At 35.9% G+C, this 24,924-nt stretch overlaps 1 protein-coding gene across 3 annotated transcripts in view; it reads right to left on the reverse strand.

Annotated features, from left to right (window-relative positions):
• Nucleotides 1-340: 340 nt before the first annotated feature.
• SATB1 (SATB homeobox 1) overlaps nucleotides 341-24,924 on the reverse strand; it is a 77,903-nt gene continuing 53,319 nt past the window's right edge. The window contains exons 10-12 of one of the 3 annotated variants that reach the window (XM_011355712.2): nucleotides 5,806-6,009; nucleotides 5,133-5,228; nucleotides 341-3,467 (exon numbers count right to left, since the gene is read on the reverse strand). In XM_011355712.2, coding sequence (XP_011354014.2) covers nucleotides 2,970-3,467; nucleotides 5,133-5,228; nucleotides 5,806-6,009 — 798 coding nt within the window. In that variant the 3' untranslated portion in view covers nucleotides 341-2,969. Of the gene's footprint in view, nucleotides 3,471-5,132; nucleotides 5,229-5,805; nucleotides 6,010-24,924 lie in introns of all 3 variants that reach the window. The other 2 variants (XM_023531027.1, XM_011355505.2) reach the window with 2 other exon arrangements.

The following is a 24,924-nucleotide window of genomic DNA, read 5'->3' on the forward strand; positions in this document are numbered from 1 at the left end:
ATACAAATTAGTGGCAAAGTGCTGAGAGAAGGAATCCATGACAGACTCAGATGTACAAGGTTGAATATTACCCGTAAACTACCTGACTCTGCTAAGGTCTTAACAGCACAAAGCGCTATGTCATGCCGAGCTTTTAAAAGTCTCTGAAATCCTTGGACACAATGAAGCTTGTTCAAGAATTACCATAGTTACTGGCAACAAGAGGACTGGTATGAGCAATAAATGACATTGGGGAAGCAATGTGGATGATCCCCAGACAGATCTTTTCCAAAATGTGCCATTTTTCCTGAAAACAATTTTGTTCACTCCATCATGACCATGATTGTTTACTGACATGTGCTTTTTTTTTTTTTTAGTTTAAAATATCATATTGGCAGAATTATGCTGCTTAAGTTAAGGGGTATAAGAATTTTGTTAGTATTGCTAAGCTGATTTTTACAGACTCTCATCAATTCATTGAGAATATTATTTCAAAAGTAGGTTATTGGGAATGGGAAAATCTAATTGCAAACCAATTTCTCCTTACAAAAAAACTATTAAATTTCATACCTCAAACCTTATGTTAAATGTTGGGTTGGTTAAAAAAGAAGTCTTCTTTCTGCTCTAGCTTTCCTCTTATACTCAGATGAAAAGAGGAAGATACACTTTTCTTAACTTCGCGGCATACTAGTTTCTTTTATTTATATTTTTAATACATGAAATCTATTTTCTATTAATTCAAATTCCTTTTGTTCAAATGACTTTTTCTGAACTCTAGTGAGCAAAAATGTTTAAAAGTTTTCTCAATTAATAAAAGAATTTAAAACTTTCTCAGTCAAGTTTGCAGCAAACCAGGTGCCTTCAGAGTAGTTCAGCTGTGCTTCAGAAGTAAATAGTACTTTTAAAGCTGAATTGGGAGTTTTCAATGACATTTCAGTTTCCTAAGTAAAAGTTTAACACTAAAGCAGTCCCGTTGCCTACCAATGAGCTTTGGCAAAGAGAGAATGGGCAATTTCTGTACCAAGTATCAAGAAAACCAGATACCCTTATTAACATGTAGGAAACTTTAAAAAGAAGAAGCAAAAGATAAAGCGAATACAAAGAAAATAATAATCAAAAACTGCAACACTGGCCTCTATCCTTGTGATGACCATTAGCACACCTCATTTTGTATCTTGGAGTTTACTGAGTTTCATTTGGCAAAAATTTTGAAGATCGTATATAACTTCTAGGTGTTCTTATTTTCTTCATATAGTTCTTATAAGTTATGATATACACTGCCAAATGAACTGTTATTAACCTATATTCCATTTATAACTTAAAAAAATACATTGCTTATTGTTTTTATATAGAAGGCCCATTTTCCCCTACTTATTTTGTTACTATTTAATGGCCTTTAAAAATATTTGTGCATTAGTTTTAAAAAAGCGTTGCCATAATTGAAGTATCGTAAAATAAAAGCAGCTGAAGCCATTCTAGGCACATAACTGCTAGAGACTGGATTTATGTTTTTGTTGGAGAGTCTTTAGACCGACCTGCTATCTCTGTTTATTAAGCAAAACGTTAACCAAAAACAGGTTATCATCTTCATAAACTTTAAAAATGAGCATGTGTTTGTGACTTAAATTTACAGTGTTTCAAGTGACTTTTCAATTGCTCTTTTTCAAATCGGTAAAATATCATGCACCTAACTGAGAGGGCCATCTTTGACTCTTCAAAGTTACTTCACATAAGCAGACAAACCCTACCATGTCATACCATACAAACAATTTTAATCGTGTAGTTACAGTCAATAACCACTCCTAATCAGAACATTTCTGCATAAAGAAAATTGTGATACACTTATAAAAACAGCCAGCTGTAACAAAATAGCTGGTGTTTTCATAGCCATAAACTCATAAAAAAGAAATACACCTTTATACAGAAATTTTATACAGATGTAGCTTTAAAATTGATTGTAAACCAAAGGAAGACACATTGCAAACATCAATTATTTTCACATTAATTGCATAATTTTCTAAGGTGATCTATTAGTTTTATTTACCTAAGCTTATTTGCATGATAGTAAAAATTGCATACAACAATAAGAGTGAAGCTTATAGTATGAATTGCTTGGATAACATAGAGCACTTTTTATAGGCAACTGTGTAAAGCACATTTTCTCTATTTAAAACTTTTAAGACACTTTGTTTTACTGCCCATCAAAATACATTTATAAATAGAAAAGAATCAGTATGGTAACAAGAGAAGCAATATTACATTTAACGGAAACTTCCAAAAAATTAATTACAACATGATGCTGCAGGATCTACAAATAAATAATGAGGACTAAATTGTGTTTCACATTTTCTTTTCATTTAAAAAAAATCATGTAACAATGAGAATGAAATAAAATTACAGTGAACTTTTATTTCCAAAATAAAAACAAATTTGAATTACGGCAGTGCCATATAATACAAGGCATTTGTTGGCATATGTCATCTTTAAACTGCATTCCACAGTCTATAGTTCTTTTGTAACATACAATAGAGTAACAAACTCTCTCTCTTTTTTTTTCTTTTTAAAATAAGGGGCGAGTTTCTAAAGATCAGTGTGGAGTGTTACAGAAATAATTAAAGGAAGGAAATAATAATCACAGAAGTTATAATGCTTGTTTGAGGCTCCATAATAATAATAATAATTGAAAAAAAAATCACTGGTATCATGCTTATAGGGTACACACCTCAGTGCGTCCCACGAACAGAAATTTGAATTTTTAATACCAAACAATCCTCGATGCTTCACCTGGGGCTGCCAAGCAGTTTGTAAAACAGAGTAAAACGTTTAGTGCAGTCTGTACTATCCTTTCTCAACTTTCCTGTTTGTGCAAGTTTCTGAAGATTCATTGGCCAAACCATGAACAACAAAGGTTTTCTGAGTGAATACAGGTGGACTTTTCATTTTGTTAGTAAATACCAGTGGCACTGTTGAATGAAAATAATACTTTTATCTCAGTCTTTCAAGTCAGCGTTAATGTCTGTGTTCCCTTCCACTGCTAGCTCATCTTCTAGCTTCACCGAGAAAAGGGTGTTAGCATTTTTATCTTGGACACTCTCCTCTAAATCCTTAAGCAACTCCTCTTCTTTGTATTCGGCCACATCCACCTCTAACCCGGAGTTGTCCTTCAGTTTGCCGTGGTGCTTGAGATAATACCGCTGGTTCTGAAAGAACTTGATGATGGTGTACTTGGGAAGGTCAAGTTGGGCGGACAGAGTCTGGATGGCCTCTTCATCTGGGTACAGGCCTACATCTTGGATGAAACTTTGGAGGATCCCCAGGGCCTCCACGGAAATCTTCGTTCGTGGCCGGGTCTTCTGGCGGTTGTCATCCTCGGCCTCGGCAGGCGAGGCCACAGTGGGCTGTCGTGGGGGGAGCCGGGGGCCAGCTGGCTGCTGTGCCTGCGACTGTGGGGGTGGCGGGGCTGACTGCTGCTGTGGCTGTGGCTGCTGCTGCTGAAAAAGAACAAGCAGACGATCAGAAGCTCTGCGTTCTCCTAGCTGTGCAGGAAGCCGTCTAGAATCAGCAAGCATGTGGTCATGAATCCCACATAGAGCTTCTTGGATGGGGACAAAGACTCAGGCCCAAAAGGCAGGCCAGCTGAACGGCCCATGGCATTAAGGAAAAAAACAAAATGATAAGAACTAAAAAGGGAGGAATGAATAGGGTTTTAGGGGGCTACTAGTCTTCCTTATCAGAGGTCAGTGGAGTATCCCTACCTGTGATTTTCAGTCTGGCTAACTGGAAGTAAAAACTCAGCACTTTGAAAATGTGAGCCATAAACTTCACCAGAAGGCCACGCAGCAAAGGCAAAGACAGCAAAGCAAATTCTGATGTAAATAATTAACAAAGATTTAAAAGGAAGATCCAGAAGGATTTCAAAGGTACTCTAGAAAGGTGAGCTACGGAGCCAGGAAAGCAATGTGTGTTTTGCCCCATGTCACTGATCGTCAAAACATGGAACAAAAAGAGAAAGTTTTACTTAAATTACCAATAAAACGGATACCTCTGCTCTTCTTCAGCATTATCTCTTATGAGTCCAAAGGACTTTTGAGATTCTCACGTTGGTAAATTTCCTACCAGATAGTTCTTATTTAACACATACACAATTTCTTACCAAACTGCACTAGGCTGACACTGCAAGTTTTTTTCTCACTGAAAAATAAAGGTTCAATCCGTCGCACAATGGTTAGTGAACTGTTTTGTCTATAGTAGACTTGGATGTGATTAAGATTTAAATTTAGTGTATACAGACACTTTTTCATAATTAGTATCTGTATATGTGCTGTAATTTCCATACACAATTATACATAAAAAATGTGTGACACATGCACACACTGTACTCTATACCCACAATTCTTATCAGCAAAGCAAATCAACCTAAGCAGCAAAATATTAGAACAGTTATACTGTACCTAAGCATTTCCTTTTATCCCCCTAAGAAGTAATTTTATTAAAAGTGATTTACATTTTCAAACAAGTACTATTTTTATTACTTAACATATATCTTTCTCTTTTTTTGTTTTTGCCAAACAGTGAGTTTTTCAGGATTTCACATAGTTTAGTGCTTGATATCCTAAGGAATTCTCTTTTCCAATTTTAATACACACTCAAGGATATTTTTTCCTAGTGGATGGATAATCCTATTACTGTTTTTAGCTACATATATTTTTTTCACAGCAATACCCAGCAGTCATGTAGCTGATTCACCAAAGACAGTAGAATTTTAAGACTATGGAAGTCAGTAGCATTTTCTCTTAAAGAGGAAAGCTAAAAACAGTCCCTTAGATTGAACAGAAATAAGTTATACAGCTCAAGTTCAATTTCAACACACTTCCTAAGTAATCATGGCTGTAGGAGCACCAACAAACTACCTGATCCAAGAGCTTTCCAATCTGCATTCCCAGGGGAGTGCCCTCGGTGAATGAATGGAGACAAGTCCAATGACATGACAAGCTAAGCACAAGGCTGACTCTGCTGGCACAGTTGTCTTCTGCCACCGCCATGGTTAGTATGTCCTCTGAAAGTCTGAATATCCTGACCAAGGGAGCAGGTCTTTACACCACCCCCTCTCTGTCTCCCTCTCTTGCTGGCAAAGGTAACTTGTGCCCGCTCACCTGAGGAGCAGCACCGAGCCACGGTGCAGGGGTCGGCAGGCCTGGTAAGAAAACGCCTCTAGACTCTCCTTTCCCAACGGTGGTGGGAGAGGGGCTCTAAAGGAAAGACAAACAGACATGACTCACCCCTAACCGGTGTTCTGTGAGGGTGCAGGGAGACAGGTACAAGGTGAAGGAAGGGCCAAGGAGTCAGAAGCACGGTTCCAAGTAGGTTTCCCTCCCCTCCTCCTTTCAGACAGAATCCAAGGTATAAAACTGTGATTCTACAAAATTCCTCTACAGAAATAGCAGTAATTCCTTTCCTCAGGGGTAGTGTTGGTATTACTTAAAAAAATAGGTGGTATGTTTTAAATTCTGATTTTAAAACAATTTTATGCTCTCACACACAAAACAACCCAATTCTAACAAAGACACACTTGCCAAACAAGAGGTGTAAAAGGGGGTTCCTGCTACTTTGGGGGTGGGGAGATGAGGGGAGAGGAACACAAAACACATGTCAGAGAAAACGTGTTAATTTTCCTTTTATCCCCTTGAGCAAGATGGCAGTGTGCTGCTATCTCTTGCTAAAAACCCTGTGTTTAGACTGCTGGGAAGAAGAGAAACACTAATTTCCCTGCTAAGTTTAAAGCTCTGTTTACTTAGTGCTATACTGAATGGGCCAAGGTAAACGAACCTGAATCTGCTCTGCTGGAACGTGGATGATATGGGGTGGCCTGTCGCCATGGTGATGCACAGCGTTGCTCTCCTGTTCATATATGGCATCGCGTTCTGGCTGAGGAAGACTGAGGAACCTTCGAATCATGGACAGGTTCTCCCACAGGGTCCTGTTTTCTGGAGAAGGATCTTCTTTCCAGCGTAAGAGCTCACACAACCACCCCTTAGAGATAAGGGAATAACAGGTCAGTTCATGCCTGTGGATGCTGACAATTTCTGTCAGGGGCTTAAAAAGGAAAGGCCCTGTGAAGTTAACGTTTTTCATAAGCTCGAAAAGCTCCAATCTGCATGAAAAAAATTCTTTTTAAAACCTGTTAAGAGAGAATAGCTGTGGCTGTCGAGGACGCAGGCTGTTTCTAATAAACGTTTAGATTTGCATCTTAAAGGAGGGCCATATTTTTCAGACTCCAAGGGCAAGACGGATTTACCACGGACTTTGCAATATGTGAAACAGAAGAAAAGCAAAGTTGAGGATGCTTCGAATCTTGCCCCACTTTCTTGTCTGATGAGGGCTGGCCACCTGAGGTCCTGAAAGTATTTAAGAAGAGATACAACAGGTTTTTAGAATAATTTTTTTCTAAAAGTATTTCCTAAGTTTATAATTTTTGTATTAGAAAGGAAACTATGTGTGAGTATTTGTGTATGTATGTGTGTCAGTGTGTGTATCAGAGAGAAAGGACATGTACAACCGTGTGAGTACGAACACTGTCCAATGTAAGGCATAATGATCAGAACGGGCAACAGAAAAATTCTCCAAGAAAGAACTTTCCTAAAAGATACCTTGGAGTCTGTTTTTCTGCCCACTGCAGTGTACACATATGATTTGTCAGGCAATAATTTTAATAGATTTCCTGAGCAAAGAAAGAAGGAAATGTCCAATGAATACCAAAATCTGAACCTTTCTGATGCCTCCTAAGGCCCAGTTTTTGATCCTCAGATTCATCAGGAACTGAGTGGTCCAACAGAGTACACCGTCTAACATTTTCTGATCACCATCTCAAATCTTCTTCATTTTGGCTGCCATGATGGATGCTAAGTAATCAGACAGAGAGGAAGCGGGGGACAGGTATCTCATCCAGACCCCCTGAACTAGCCAAGGCTATGACCCCCAGCTGCTGTGCTGCCTGCTAATAGCTTATAACCACACCTTTGTCTGGAGAAATATTTTGGGACTATCTCACCTAGTGATGCCTGGACAGATACTCTACTTCCTCACTGACCCCCTCACCCGAGTGACCAGTAACTGGCTGGTCCAGTGGTACAGAGTCTCTGCTTCCTTGCCCCAAAGTGATAATCACTCTACTCTGCAAATTACTCTCTAGAAAGGCCCTCCCATTCTTCCTGCTCCCCTCTTGCCAACAATACAGACTTGACCTGAGACCACATTCATGATAGACCCCTTCTTTCCCATCCTCCCTTGCTCCTTCCAGGTCCTTAACCAAATCATGAGCACCAGATTCCCTATCTTAAGCTCTGCTTTAGGGAACGTGACCTAAAACAAAGAGCCTTCCTGAAAATTCAAAGTAAACTCGTTGGATGTGAATGGAGAGAATACAGTTTCTTTATTATCTGCTTTTTAGAACTAGCCAAGGAGAGGATTTTTTTTTTCTTTTTGGTTTTGTTTTCAGTGTTACCTTTTGGGTGAGAATGGTATGACTTTCCTCCCCTTCTTCTCAAACTGAACAACTGGAGAGAAAATTCTTCCAACTGCAATACACAGTGGGAAGTAGCAAGGCACATTCTCCCCAAAATGTCCTATTTGAAAGATTTTAAAAGAAAAGATGAAGGACAGATGAGCTTCCTAAGGCTTACCTACTAACCAGCCAAGGTTACTGCTGCTAAACCTCATGAGATCTACCAATTTTTCTACAAGAGCTCTGATTCTCTATTCAACAAGTCTTTTAATTAAACAAATATGCACATGGGGACGGTCATGCAATCATGCACTCATTGAGTGCCACTGAATGCATTTCAAGGTTGAGAGAGCAGGCAGTAAACTGGAGATTTACCTGAAAGAATGTTATCTAAATAAAAAATGATAATTGTGATTACAATTATTACAGTGTTATCAAACATGCTTCTCTTTTAATCATGGCTATTCCATGTTTATGTCCAGGATAATATGATGATATGTCATAATTCAGGTCTAGTTATGTGAGTATAATACTAACTACAAAATTGTATTTGAAAGTATTTGAAATATTTGAGACCCACTTGCATGTGGTGCCCTGGAGATGGTTATTTCTTACTGGCAAATATTTGCTATCTAGATTAAGCCATGAAAATACTTCATATTTTCCTATATCTATGCTATTTCTTTACACTTTACCTCCAAGTTTTGAAGTCGTGAAGGTTTTAGATATATATCTTCCTGTAGCCTTCGGCAGTAACTATGGTTAAGATTACTTTCCTCCTCCCCCTTATCGCCACTGGTCAGCTATGGCAAGTGAGAGCCCCTGTGCCTAAACACAGCAAATGCTATAATTTTTTACCTATCAAAAGATGTGAGAAGGTTCGTAAAGAACAGTTGCTTTTTTTTTTTTTTACTTAAGTCTTTTACTATAGCAATAAATGCTAAAAATTGAGCATCTAAGATTTTTTTTTTAAGAAATAAATGCTTCCAACTAAAAATTGCTAAAAGTTAAATTAAGAACGATTCATGTAAGAAAAGCTTGGAGAGAGCTGAAAATTCTAGTAATTTTCAAATCTGTTAGAAACTTTTTAATGCAGAGATCAGTTAGCACTTGGATATATGTGAAAAAACATGTGGATCACAGATGTTCTTTGGAAAAGAAAATCATTAGTTCTTTTAAAATGGCTAATAATGATAGCTAATTCCTAAACAATCACACTCACACTGGTTTAACAAATATTTCAGGAAAAGAGCCCTGACTCATTCAACAAATATTTTGTTCATATTGTCACTTCTGTCTCTATGCTTATGAGATAGATCCTTATTTTTATTAATTGCCCATGACTAACATAACATTTCCAGTACTTTGCTATTAACCCCTGCCCTTAAATAATACTTCTAATTCCTTATCTAAAAATAATTTGATGAATTATAAGTTTGAAGCATGTCTCTGCTAGCCTTACCAGAGACACGATGATTTTAAGAGACTGAAATCAGATGCTTCTTAGAAAAATATTTAACAGTGCAGCTGGGAACTGTTAGTTCTACAAGGGTATTCCAAAAAAACAGAAGGGGGGGTACTTTTCTCGATGTGTGTATCTCTTAAAAAATAATAGAAAACAGATATTTGACATACTAGTTCTTTGTCAGCAGAGAAATAAATTGGCTCATTCCCAATTTACAATGGCAAAAGTAAGATTAATTTATCCTAATGCTATTTAAATATCTAGAAATATTGTGACTACCTCAAATCTTATTGACTGAGACTATATTAATGATGACGGTAATCTGATATATGTTTTGCAGAAAGTGACTGAAAAAGCCAAATGCTTTCGAATTCCCTAATACCTTTTTCTAGGTCATTTTTCCATAAGTGATATTGTTAAGAGCATATAAATTTGGGAAGACAATGAATATGAAACATGTCAGAATATGTGTAATATTTAACAAATAAAAATAATGATTCCCCTAAGTACTGTATGGGCTTTTAAATGATAAATTTATAGATTTATTTGGTTGAGGAGAGATGAACACTTTGTTGCAAAATGTGAACATAATTACATTTTTATGAGAGGTCGTTGGGACTTGAAATATTGTAAGACCATAGGCAGCAGTACAGACCTACTTTATAAATTAAATTCAATCACAACTATTCTGAACGATAGAAAAGACAGGAGACTAACAGCTTTAAAATAATGAGACTGATCCATTTTCAGAAAACTAAAATGGTACAAGGAACAACCTAAACTTTAAATGTAGTAAATTTGCCAAGCAACATTACACTGCATATAAAGAGGGCAAAATATAAACAGTAGCCACATGTAAATAAATTAGTAAAACTTTCAGGATGTTACTACTTTTCAAACTGACAAAGTTTAATTTGACACCTTCTGTTCTAAACCCTTTGTTTCTATTCAAAATCACGCCTTGAGCTGTTGCTATCAATCACAGCGCTCCCCCTATTACTTAAAAAAACTGGCATGGACCCTGAATAAGCTGAAAATGCCATGCAGATGAATTCTGAGATAATATGTTCAAACCTGTTATATACAACACAAATCCTGTAAAGTTATGTATTGTAAACCTACATTTATTGAGAACCAAAAGTCTTAAATCCATCTGCCACAAAGGAAATACTGTTATGTACTTTATGGTAACCAAGAACCATCTGCAAATGTCTTGCCACCGTAAGCAAGAAAATGGTGCAAAAGATGCGAAACCTAAGACTACACGAAATAAATAACGTTCTTTTGACTGGTTTTGGTTAGGGATCTATTAAAGAAATGTAAGATCTGGGGGGGAAAAAGGGAAAAAAAGAAAATGCAGAATGACTGCCAAACCAGTACTGAAAAAAAGCAAAACAAACTCAATGACAACACAATGGCAATTTATTATGGTCCATGAAACACATGACTGTATGCTCATTTTAAAGGAAAAATTAGCAGTTCTAAACTCAACATTCTAATGATGTGCTTTACTGACAGAATCTTGTTGTACCACATTTAAATAAAAATCCTGGCACCTTCATCTCTCAGCTGCTAATTTCCAACCAAATTCAATCTCTGATTTCCACTCCACTCTTTTTTAGACAGTTAATTCTAGTCAATTCACTACTAACATTTTAACAGATAAGGGGTGTGCAATGATTTTAATAGTCAGGAAAGTAACCTTATTTCATGAATGAATTTACTGTACCTATACGGTCTCACACACATAAAAAGAGAATCCATACGGGGCCAAGTCTGTGACAAAGCTGGAAGCATGTAACACAATTAGTTTTCCAGGGGAAAACAGACTTCAGAATTCTGAGAAAAAAATTTAATGCAATATACAGATTATGTATATATTACTGTTGTATATGTATACATTTTAAATCCGAGCTATAAAAAGGGAAAGAAAATGACAATTCTTGATATAACCAAGAAGGAAAAATACATTTTAAAAAACGGAATGGTAATTTGAGTTCTAAAAAGCAAAACATTTTATAGTCTGTTATTTATCCTCCCCCCATCTTTTATGTGTTATTTGCAGGAGTATTTTGTTCCAATCTCTGGGGCATATAGTATAATAATATATATTAAAAGAAATCAAGCTAAATAGGGAGGTATTTGATACAAACATTTTAGTGGAAAGCATGAATTACATTTTAGCAAGTAGTAAGTACAAGGATTAAGTACATAATCCATTAAATAGTACTTCTCACACAAAAAATTCAGTATTGTAGACTAAACTACTCTAGGCATTTTGAATGAGTACATTTGAACAACTAACTATAAAGCTAGCAATTTATCATTCAGCAAATAATTTTCTACTTTTAAAAGAATCTGTAAGTGTTACTTATGCTAATGAAGACGGTTTTTAATCTGCCCACAAACATGCTAATAGAGGGCAATTCTTTTTTTTTTTTTTTTTTTTTTTAACAAAGCCGTCCACATTCAAAGATACTTTCATATCAATGTTCTAGAAGCTGAGGGTGGGAGGAATGTGTTCTAATCGTCAGAGCTACCAATTCTTTCACCTTTAGCATAAAGGTTTAAAGATATCACAAAAGATACAAAGGGACTAATAATGTTTTAAATCACTCCTTTAATATTCCAGAAGGGTTCCATTTTCACACTTTGTATGCTTTATATACACTCTGCCTCAAAAATAATATTAAAATATGCTACTTCTTCTGGGGTCCTAACGCAGACACACAAGGCCTAATGGAAGTACAACCCCACTTCTTAGGTCCAAGGCCTGTATGTTGTTTCACACACTAACTTCGAATCTTTTTTCGAGAATAGTCATAACACTTTAAACAGTGAGAAACAAAACGGTGGCAAAGCAATACTGAAAGCATTTTAAATTATTTACTAGGTTAAAAGGGTGAAATGATACTTTAAATACATCAAATTTCATCATCTAGGCCATTTTTTGGTGGCAAAGTGGTATTGATCTTTCCAAATGCTTAAAATTAACTATTTTCCAGAAGGTCATTATTTGATTAAAGGCATTAAAGTTGAAGGCAAGAAGCGATGCACTTTTTCTTCTTCCCCATTCAAATCATCATGTAATTTAATAAGAACCATCCCATCATGTCCTGTAATAAAAACGCTTATCTTAAGATATTGTTCTTTACCTAACATATTAACCTTTAAATGTTATGAAGTTCTTTAGAAAAAAAACCTTTAGTAAAGCAGATTATTCCATAACATAATGAGAGGCCACTCCATTAACATTAATAAAGATACATCTTCTCCTCTATGGAATTAGTAGGAAATACATTCATCTTTCTCCCAGTTTAATAACATCTACACTGAAGAGGATCTCAGCAGGTCTGCAAGTAACTTTTCCTGCTAACTTAACACTGGTCTTATTAAAGAAAACATGGGAAATAAATTTGAACAGAGATGTACCAGTAAATGCATTTTCCGTTCTAAAAGTAGCAAATTACATCATTTTATTCAAAGATGAGTTTTAAAAAGAAACATATAAAAATGGAATACATAAATATGTATACATAATCCCCAAATATATTTATTTTCAAGGTGTGTCTTATGATATTTGCTAAAAAGAAAAAAAAAAAACCAAGGTACTCTTTTAAATTATTACTATTTTTAAACTTCTAAACTGTTTCTGTTTTAAACTCTCCAGACTCTACAGTTTATTTAAGGGACTAAATATCTCAGCCAAAATTCTGTGGGTTTCCATATTGTGGTAATAAGAAGGCATAAAATGGCTATCCATAAATTTCTCATTTGTAAATTTTTGCCATTTTGTCTTTTAAGAGGTTAAACACATCTAGCAGAGTTTCTGGAGGTTTGTCATTACAAAAAAAGAAATGTTTATATAATCTGGGGGAAAGTTCCCATTAAAATTTAGTGAATTTAAAAGGAATATTCAGAATCATTAGTAAATCATATTTATTTTTCAATTTTGCTTAAAAATTAACCAAGCCAAAAAAAAATGAAAATCATTTGTTTTCTATGGTTTTTATATTTATTTCTTTTCTCACTTCTCATAGACACTGACTTAGACACATCAATATGGTGTTTTTCTTTTGCTATAGATTGTTTGGTCCATAACAAGATTATCAGATGACAATCTGTACAAAGATAAAAATGGTTCTCATGTAAAAAGGTTGTCAGGCAAGGAGAGCTCACATTTTAAAGAGTATTTTCAGGAGGGAGAATCTGAGAAGGGGAATAAAGGAGAAGTGAAGATAAAAGTATGAAATTCTAAACAACATATTAAACTAGCTAGCAAGAAAAGGTAATCTCTTGATTGAAATAGAAAATTTCAAAAAGAAAAGCTTAAATTTTATTTTTAAAACATTTGATTTGGAAAATATCTAATTTAAATGTTTGTTTTTTTCCCATATATTTCACGTCTACTTTCAAGCTGGTTTCTACAAAGCTTAAACAAAACTAATAAAATTCTGGTTTATATGTCTGATTCTTGAGTATAGATAGACTCTACAAAGAATTACTTATGTTTTTTCCCCTCAATCTAAGATGTTTTTGACATTCCATAAATTTCAGTGTTATGATTTGATTCCTGTTTAAGATTTATACAGTCTGCCTTAAAACCTTACTTAAATTTTTATTCTCTCCTCATTGTTCCTAGCTAGCGTCATTAGAAAGCTCAATACCCCAAATATACTATCATCAATTCTGGCCTCTGCTTCTATCATAAAGAACCACCTACTCCTTTCTGTTCTGTTCGCCGGGGCACCTCTACCATAAATTATGCTCTTAGGCACCAAACATTCTTTTTAATTACTTCCCATGGACAGTAATTTTTATTTCTGAACAAAAAAGTTTTAAGTAATCATTCCTTTTTCTCTCTTAACTAGGGGACAAAGTACACCAATGATGACTTTGAGCTTCAGTGAACAATGAGAGAATGAGGGTTATCAAAACTGTGATTCCTTAAAAAACATGATGTCTAATTTAGCCTGTGGAACTTCCTGATAGGAGAATGTACAGGTTTAATTAAATTTTCTTGAATTCCCTTAACCATCTTTTGAGATGCCCTCGGAAAAAGGATTCTAGGATAAAAATCATTGCTGTGGTCGTCTGCTTTTCAACTGCCTAAAGTTATCCTACTGCTCAACATGACCTTCAAAGGCTTCCCATTAGAGAGAAAAACTTCACACTCCCAGAGGTGCACTGAGGGTTCCTCCTGGTCACACTCATGTCCTAATTCACTGGACTATTTGTTAGCGTTATCCTATACTTCCCCACATTCTATTCCCCATTTCTCTGTTCTAACAGGAAAATCCTTTCTCCTTTATTCTGCCCATACAAATACTAACTCTCCTTCAAGTCATACTCAACAATCTAAGTACACAATATTCTGCATAGGCATTTATGTATGTGAACTTGAGTAAATTAACTTTCTGAGCCTCAGTTCGTCTACAAAGTACAGACAATCGTATTAATCTCACAGGATTGTGGCTGTTAAAATAAAATAGAACACATTCAGTCAAGGAACTACAAAGAGGGCTGATAACTTAACTGAAAGCATTTGCCTTAAATGGTTCAGTACATTTGGGAAGATGTGACATTCAAAAATACCTATTAGTGCAAGGCAGTATGTGATGGTCAATGATGGGCAGACATCAAGTAGGATCCAAGTGGAGGGAGGGAAAGAAGAGATGTGCTGGGATGGTCTAGGAAGTCTTTACTGATGAAGAGTGATATTGGCTTGGCTGTGAAGAATGGACGATATTTACGGTGGGAATAATAATGAAAAAAAGTGAGACAAATTAGCAATATGCGAGGAAAAACAGGCAGACCGGTTACTTTTGAATTGACCATGCATACCACTCTTTAGCTATTCCTGAGAATATGACAATTGCTGTGATCTCATCTCCTCTATATACTGTACATCTAAGATCTATTTGTTAAGAAAGCCAGGATATTAATTTGAATTCCTATTCTACTACTTACTAGCCTTGTAAACTTGGTCAAGTTAATCAAGTTCCCTAGACTTCAATTTTCTCCTCTATAAAATGAGGGTAATTTTCCCAACAGTAGTAAAGTCTTGAAAATTAAGAGATAATTCATGCAAAGGGCTTGGTACACAGTAATAGTATGATGAATGCCAACTTTTATTATTTTTATTATTGTTATCATTATCACAAAGATAATCCAAAGGAATTTGAATATCTATGGAGTTAATGAAAATAACTCAGTTACAGCATACCAACCTGAACCCAGTATTTTCCTCCCACAAACTAGGTTCTCCTTCTATGTAGTTTAACTCGATTAACAGTGATCACCACCCACCCAGTCACCTGTGCTGAAAGACTGTTATTTGCAGTATAAATTGGTATAATCTTTCTGAAGGGCAATGTGAAAATGTTGAACATAGAAATGTCTAGCAATCACCTTTAAAACAAAAGTGACTTTTTTTGATCCAGTGATTCTAATTCTGAGAATTTATCCTAAGGAGATGATCATTAAAGATGTATACAAATAGTTAACAATAATAATGTTACATTAGCATAATATGTGACAGATAAAGTTGACTATAACTTAAATATACCTCAATAGGATATTCAAAGGCATGTATAACATACAAATGAATGTAAAATATATACATGCATATACACACATATGTATGTATACATGTTTAATTTAGCCTATGGAACTTCCTGATAGGCAAATATACAGGTTTAATTAAGCTTACTTGAATCTCCTTAGCCATCTTTAAGATGTATGTATATACATACATATACATATGTGTGTGTGCGTATGTGTAAAAAGAACATAAATTAGGCTATCCCTAGTTAACTGGGACTATGGGCATTTTTATATTCTTCCTTATGCTAGTATTTTATGTTTTTCTAGAGTGGCTATGCACTGTTTTTTAATTTAAAAAAAGTTTGAATTAAAAATTCCTGTCAATTTCACCTCCCCTTCAGAATGTCTCTTGAATTTGTTCCTTCTTTTCATTCCTACTGCTCCAGTTCAGGTCCTTGGCATTTCTTCCATGAACTAATGCTGATGGGTTTCTTTATTCCAGTCCACCCTCATCTGTGCTGAGTTACATTTATCATAAACAAAGATCATTACAAATAGCCCTTTGAATGGCACACTCTTCACTTTCCTTCACCCACAGGCCTGGAGGTGCCTTGAGGCTCACACTTCAATGACTGAGCATAAAATTGTAGCAGAAGATTCCTTGCAACACAGTGAAGTGGGAATAAGTTGGGGTGGGGGACAGAGAAAGATATAATAATGGCACAATCTGGGCAAGAAACTATATACCCCTCTGTAATTCCTGAGAGCCTCATGTATGGTAGCAAAGTCCTACAACTTATATTCACAATGATGCTGTATTTCAAGAACTAAGATTCAAATTGAGCTCACCTTACTAGGTTTAAGGAGACAGGGAAACACTATTAAAGATTTCTATCAAAGGCAAATACATTTGATCATTTAAAGAAGCTTAATGGGAAACTTCACTTTTTCCAAACCCCTCAACTCCAATAATTATGTGCTCTTACGTTATGAAGCAAATTTCTTATCATGCTGTATCCTAAAATCACTATTATAATTTTGCAATATTTATTTTTCTATACAAAATTATGAATCTCACTAAGAAAAAATGGTACTGAATATCCATATATGCCATGTGCAAAAAAAACCTGTAAAACTATGAATTACAAAATGAGTAATTTTTAGGTGACGATTTATCTGATATAGTGGTTTGTTTGCTTGCAAAAATAATTCCATACCAAGTTATTTTAAACAAATATTTCTGCCATTGCATTTTAATTGATTTATATAAAACTTCTGAACACTGCAGACAGCTCCTAAAATGAGCTATACTCCCCATTATGCATAATTAGGGTCTGGGAATTAAAATTTTAAATCTTCTATCTATGATATTCCAGGAGAGATGACGAAGAATTTTTAAAACTAGGATAAGGCAACTCAGGACTGTAAAAGTCAGGAGACTCATATCCTAAGAGGGACAATCTGGTGGGCGGGTCATTATGAGCTCCCATGTCGCTTAAGGTTTTGCCGATAGAGTAAACTACTTTTTGGGGCCACCTACTTTTGTGGCCCCAAACCACATTATTTTATCCATTATAACAAGCTGCTAATCAGAGGTTAGCTTAAATGAGGGAATCAAATTTTGAGACTCTCTAGAAGGCATTAAAAAAAGAAAGCATAAATATTTCTGGAAATATCATGTGGGTCCCAGTGACAATGGCCAAGTTATAATTTTGCCAATGAAAGGAGACAAGGGAGGCTAGGGCTCTCTGCACAAGCCGTCTCAGTTACTTGTCACAACCACTGAATCTGTTTTCTACCTGGGGAAAGCAAGCTCATAGAGGACCCCAGGGAGAGGAGAACAGGACAGGAGCGGAGTCTGACCAGACCGTCTTTCAGAGCTCAGAGTCCCTACTGCTTTCATCTGGAATCCCTTACAAATGTGCTGGCTTTTGTGAGGACAAAACTGTGAGCAGATGAAATCTGCTTCTGAATCGTTCCATCCTTCTTCAGATAATTGCTGAGTGCCGTCAATGTGCCACTTACTGTGCAGGTTAAGAGGAGATTTGGGGACAGATAGAATAGGGAGTCATTTCCCTATAACCTCTGCTTACATGCTCTGGGAGTGAAGGGCACTTGAAAAATAAACAAACTAAAAAGTAATAAATAACAGAGATTTCTCAAGTAAATTCAAGAATTCCGCAGCAAATGTGTTTTAAAAATATAATTTTTTTCCCTCCGCAAAATTTATCTGATCACTGATGTCATCTCTTTTGTGTCATGGACCCTCTGGAAACCTGGTGAAGCCCATGGATGATGTTTTTTCAGAACAATGTTTTTATGTGCCTAAAATAAAACACACACAATTATGAAGGAAACCAATTATGAAATACGATTATCAAAAATTTGTGATATAGTAATATATGTGCTTTCTTATTAACACACTAAATAAGATCTAGCAACAGATCTAATAACTACTGTAATTTTACAGTGATGAGCAAAAATATTTTGAGATATTGCAATAACAATATGATGTGAAAACATTTCTGGTTTTTATTGGTGATAAATTCGTAGGTATTGCTAATACTACTGTGATTTGTTGCCTATATTGATAATTGAAGAAAATGTCAAATTTCAATAACATTAATGAAATGTTTTTCTTATTTAAGTTCAAAGACTCCTTGGGGGAAGGGGGGACAATAGGGTGCCACCCCACACATATGTGTACATATACATTTATATGTGCATATACATATATATACATATTTCAAATAATTTCCTAGAACTATATTACATAAGCTCCTCGTAGACTAGAAAACTTTGATATTTATGGATTCATGAAACAGATTTCCTGTCTGTCTGTCTGTCTATCTATCTATCTATCTACTGCCATTAAAAGACCATATCTATCTATCTATCTATCTATCTATCTATCTATCTATCTATTGCCATTAAAAGACCATGTCTCTTAGTAACAAGTTGGAGAAAAAACAGTTAATTACTCATACGGTGGTTCCCACACAGTGTCCTGAGGAGCCCCAGGTTTCCATTAGGGGTGCTGTTGATGAGAAGGCCCCTCAATTCTCAAGTCAATCAAAATGGGGGAAGATTTTTATCCTATTTATTATATATTTCAGTTCTGGATGAGATTTTATGCATAAAACAACAGTTTTCCAGCTTAAAATGTTTCGACTAATAATCACATTGGTACATATATACCTCACTATTTTTTCCTGATCCTATTACTAACTCAGAAAAATAGGTTTATGACCTCTGAATAAAGCATCTATATTCTAACTTAGTTAACTCCCTACTATCCAAGTGACTGTAAAGGTAAACAAGATTAGCAGAGTATCCTCTGAGACATGTCCATCTGCCCGGAGAGAAACATTAACAAGTTTTCCCAAAGAGACTTGGATTCCCGAACAGAACGGGGTAAGGTAGCAGGGCAGACAGAGAATGGAGGCAGAAAAAGGAATGGGACAGTGGCATAGGCATGCCATAGAGGGCAGGAAAGGAGGGGGAAGCTATGCAAACCCTAGGAAACCGGCAGAAATCAAATAATGGTCTTTGCTTTCATCATCACTTTTCAAAAACCACATGGATATAAAGTATTTGCCTTTAGGATTTCAAGATAGGGCAGAAGGAAGCTAATCAGATAGAGGATTAAAAAAAAAAAAAGAAAGTGAGTAGGAAACATGGTGGAGTGGTTGGGGGGGATAGGGGATAGTAGAAAATAAGTAGGCATATAACCATCTCATAACTTTATGTTATATATAGCTCAATGCTAAATTTATCCGGAGATATAAATAAAACTTTCTGTCTAGAAATTAAGCTTTATGGATAAGTCTTTAGTCCTTATGGTTATTCAGGGCCAAGTTACTTAGTATTTTTAATCAAAATACTAAAATAAAATTATTACCCATTAGGCTGTTACTCTGCCCCCAATCTCTAAACATTCAAGCAAAAATTAATTGCATTCCAGGAAGAAAGACAGCAATTCAAACAGTAACAGCTTGGCATGGACTGAGCTGGGTTTCCTAATAGCATTTGTCTGTTTGTGAATATATATTTTATTTACAGCCTTCACTTCCTTGACCTATTGAAAGTAATTTATTTTCACTTAATCTGCATTTAATTTAAACGACCAAATACTCTTATCAATGAACCAGCTAAGTAGCACCCATGACAAGTAGCACTCCTGTTGGTACCATAAGTAAAATGGGTAAACATTTAAAGGAGACATTTGGGGATGGGCACTCCTTAGCAGCTATTAAATGCTACAGGTGCCAGTTTATGAATTTGAGCTTCAAGATAGTCCCTCAAATCAGCTGTCATGCCCTGCTTCTTTTTCCTTGTTTACACCCTATTTCATTAACCACTTCTAAACCTGTGATTTCTCACGGAATGAGTATATATTTTCCTTGTTAATGTGCTATTCTTCCCAGAACTTATATCAATCCAGAGAGGAGAGAGAGAGAGAGAGAGAGAGCGAGAGAGCGAGCGAGCGAGAGCGAGAGAGACAGAGACAGAGACAGAGACAGAGAGAGAGAGAGAGAAGGTGGACTTTCAAGCATCAGTTAAAAACAAAAACAAAAAAAGACATGTTTAAGGAGGAAACTCTTCAGCAAACTTTAAGTCATATCGTGTTGGCAACCACTATCCTACCCCATGGTAAGCCAAGCCCATTCCTCAAACAAACTGAGCTCATTTCATCTCTATAAGGTACTGACTCTGCTAGGTTTCTGTTAATGAGAGAGATCTTCCAGTTTTCTAATAGCGAGTCTCAGATGAGATTCTATCAATCTAGAGCTCACTTCACACTATATAACATGGAGTTCATACATGGATTACAAATAATCCATTCTTCTCACTATGTACTACTCATGAATAATCCTTTTTGGCCACAGACTCCAAAACAGCACTTTGGTCCCCCAAACGGAGCCCTTCCATTGTTCAGAACCTTGCCTCTGTGACTCATTCCCAGACTCACACACCTGTCGGCAGAACCTTCAATCAAAATAGCATCCTCTTTCACACTTGTGCACCTGTTTCAGCAACCAACTCACAGAACCTGGAACTGCAATCCGACTCAACCCATTTCACCTTCCTGAAGGGGAAGTTCAAAGCCTGAAAGGTTAAGCAACTTGCCTGGGGCTACATAACACGGCAGCAGTGGAATTAGGCATACCTCTCTTTGCAATCCTCAGTGCTCTCTGAAAAATGAATTTTATGTATAGGTTGTTATATAAGCCATCTGTGTTTGCATATTAATACTCTTTCTATCTGATGCAGATAATCACGAAGCATGCCCTCTCATTCCTTTCAGCTCAGAATAAAAATGTGAGCTGCACTGTATACGATATTGATGAATTTAACAATGATGATGAAAAATCAGGCAGTGGGTCCAAAAGAAAATAGTAAAGAATATTAAAAGGAACCAATTCTTCTTCCTGTATATTTTCGTGAGGATTTGAGAGCAATGAAGAACATTAACTGCAGAATGGCTGAGGAAGGTGAACTAAGATGGGGCCAGATAGTTTGTAAACTATACTTCTACTGAATCTTCAACTGTGATTTGATAACAGATACATGAAAACCGTCATTTTATTAGACAGGGACTAAGCAGGGTCCATAAAGAAAATTATAATAATTTCCTTGCACAACGGGATTCTTGTAGTCTAATTAAGTGTAATGAAAAGACATGCTCTTCCTTCATACCCAAAATATTGAATATTCCCAAACTCCATATACACCATGGCATCTCTAAACAGCAACTCTTTGCTGTCTTTCCTGTCCCCTTTTGTATCAACAGGTGTGCTGGATACAAAGAAATCCTAACACAAAAACAAAAGTTTGCAAATCTGGAAAACTAGGGATGGTTTTTCAGGTGGTAAATGAAAATTTTCACTTGCAAAGGAACAAGTCAAGATTCCTGTAAGTGGCAAGCTCTACCAGTGACTGTAAAATATGATTCAATTTGCATGCTGGCTTGTCTCTAACATATCTTGAAGTAGCTGTGCAAAAACTTCAGAGTTATTAAAGCAAGGGCAGTAACAATGAAGTTATAAGTTGTATTTTTTAACCTCCACTTTTCTTATTTCCCAGACTCATCTCCATGCAACTATGCTACTTACATCAAATCTCTTCTTGGGAATCCTAAAATGCAAGTGACTGTAGTAGCAGCGATGAGTTGCTCTAATTAGCAATGGGTGCTTTCAATTCTGTGTTAAACAGGATTCTGAGGTGTTATCTGTACTCAACAGGAAATAATGTTGTGACAGGTGAGGTGGGGATTGAAACAAATCTTCCACAAGGACTGCATCTTGCAAAATGACTATAGAGGTACATTAAGACTGTGTGAAGAAACTGACCTAATGATTTGGTATTAACCATGTGAAGTGCTTAGCAGCTGATATGGAAGAAGAGTTCTAAAAGGCAAATACTTTTTTCCCCCTTTAAAGTGATATTCAGGCAAGAAGAAAGTATAAATAGAGAAATGTTAGCTTTCAAAGTTGGAAGATACAGAACAAACACAAAACACACATAAAATAGCCAGGGTACAAGAGAAGAAAGTTTTACTGAAAAACTGGAAAGTAAAGATTTTATTTTAATATGAGAAAATAACTAAAGAGAGACAACAGATAAAGTAAGGGAACAAAGGGAAAAAACTCCCACTATTCTATGAGAAATGGCACCTTTCATCAGATAATAGAAATCACCATAGAACCCTAGGAAGCTTCTAAGTGAGGTTCATAACTGAAGTAGTAAAACAAAGATAAAAAGAAAAAGAATATATGTGGCATTAAAAGACATTTCACTGGGCTACATCTATGTTTTAAATGTTCTCTAAAGTGGTTTGTTGTGAACCTTCTCTAGAAGCACGAGTCTAAATCACCACTGCTCCTATTTCTTTCTCCTCTCGTAATTTCAGTTTTCTATCAGCTTATTTGTCTTCTTATGGCTCCAATACTAATTTTTTTTATGGCTGGATTCTTCTGAGACTAGTGACAACTTTGGCCTTATTATCATTACCTATTGTGCCTACACTTTCGGCCAAGTTATCGCCAATATTCCTAAAGAAACAAAATTCTCTGGTTTTCAACTCCACCTTTCAAAATGATTCTGCAAATCCAAAAACATCTCTATGAAATAAAATTTCTGATTGAGTCCATTTTTGGTTTTGGATTGTCTGGCATATGACCATGAAGCTTAAACTAACATCTCTCCATTAAAAAAAAAAAAAGAAAAACTCCCCTAAAAAAAAATATATAACAAAAAACAAAAACACTCTCACAAAATATATGCAAAAAAAAAAGGTAAAACACAAAAAAAAAAAAAGGCATAGCTCAAAAGACTATTATCTCTCTCATTTAAAAAAAAATTACAGTAAAAAATGGAAGCTCAATAGAGAATACAATCTTTTTCCTATTTCAGTTTTGGTGAAAGTGAAAAAATGGGATTTGATGAAGGTTTTGATAAAATAACCTGGAAAAAACTAGGCAACTTCTCCATTTTTCTAGACACTCCTTTCATTGCACTTTATTTTTATTTAAGCACATCGTCAACACACACACATACATACCCCAACTCTTAAAAAAAAAAAAAAAGGCCTGAAATTTTAGTTACACCACATGTGGTTTTCATTTGTGAAAAATGAACAAGCTGTTTGTGGTTAAACTGTCTAATCGCCTGTTATCAATCTAGCACTGCATTCAAGATTTACAGGATACATCAGCTTCTGTGCCACATTAGCTGTAAGGGGGAGGGGGGGAGGAAAAAGGAGGAGGAGAGAGTTTATCCTGAGGAATAATATTTCCAATGCAGCCACACTCGCACTACATCTGGTTGTGCTGGTAGCGGCAGTTAAATTGAAATATTTCACAGCGTGTGTCAGAAACATGCAGAATGGTAATTATGACAGATCTGATTAAGCCGGAGTGCCACAAGCTCCCTGGCCAGCGCCGGTTGTGCAGGTGTGACCTTGTGCGTGCCTGCGTGTGTAAATAAAATTAATTACAAGCGAGAGGGTGAAGGCTTCAGTGACATCACAAAGCGGAGAAACTCCCAAGGGGGAGACCTAATGGAATATTTTCCCTCAGTCTAATAATACAGTTCATATTGACTTGAGGTAATTAGTGGGATCATTAAAGCAGTTTTCCCGGCGTATTTGGCTGCCTGATCAGATTAGTGAAAATGTTCTTCAGATCAAGCCCTGTGTGGTCTGCCAGAGAGGAGGAAATAAAAAGCAACAAAGCATATTTTGGAATGATAAGCAATGCTGGACTTTTACTCCAGCAAAAAATTGTAGTCTACTTCTCTCTGGAGCCTGTAGATCTAACTGTCTTGTCCATTTTAATTCTATTCAACTTGTGTATTCTTACACACATTTGAAACTATTTTCCCCATTTTCCCCTTTATCTCGGTTAAATCAGACCGCTTTATCACTATGAGCCATTCCAATTTCCCAACAAATTTCTTTTAAACATGGCAATTTTAAAATTGGGGGAAAGTATCTTAAATGACTGCTTCACTGTTACCTGACAATATGGGGCAATTGGGAGAGACGAAAAAGAAAAAGAAAAAGAAAAAGAAAAAAAAAAAAAACAAGAGAAGGAATGCCACTTAAAATTCACCTGCTAAACAAAAGATTTCTCTCTTATGTAACACATAACAGAGATTAAGTATTTATTCACATTTGGATCTCAAAATGGGTTTAGTGTAGGCCAAAGTTGGGGCAAACATTCTTCCAGTTGAACAGAACACAGAGCCCTCGTCAAGAAAAAGGCCATTTGTTTGAAAATACTCTATTGAGCATGCTCTACCTTGCCACTGGAATATGCCAAGCGCTGTCACAGATGGCAGGCTCTGACAGTTCCCATCCGTAGCATCGATACTCGACAGTTCAGCACAAGATCAGTGACATTCTGTCTCATTAGAACCACGCTAATTATCACAGCTAGTTTCAGGGGAAACCATGTGTTGCAATGGTCAATTTGAAGGAGTCTGTGCATCAACAAACTGGTAATAAGGATCAGACACCTTATTATATGACAGCATGCTGCCTATGATCTGATTTACAGAATCAGAGGCACTGAGGCGGCCGAGGAGGCTGGCAGTTTATGAAACAGTGAGTTTAAACCCAATTCCTCAAGCATACTGGTTGAAAAGGGAATTATTTAAAAAAAAAAAAAAATACACAGACAACTGGAATTGTTGAATCAAGAAATCAAAGGAGAATAGATTCTCTATTAACATATAACGCAAGTAGATTAAGACTTAGAAAAAAGACAACTTCATTAATTTAACAATTGTATGGAACTCCACAAGCAGTTTGAAGCTTACACTTTTATAAGGTATTTAATGATAAATTATGAAATGGCTATATTTCTAACATATATACTGATCTCTAACATATATACTAATCTCTAACATATATACTGAACATATTGTT

Source organism: Pteropus vampyrus, unplaced genomic scaffold (assembly GCF_000151845.1).
Source record: "Pteropus vampyrus isolate Shadow unplaced genomic scaffold, Pvam_2.0 Scaffold1, whole genome shotgun sequence".
NCBI classification, from domain to species: Eukaryota; Metazoa; Chordata; class Mammalia; order Chiroptera; family Pteropodidae; genus Pteropus; species Pteropus vampyrus.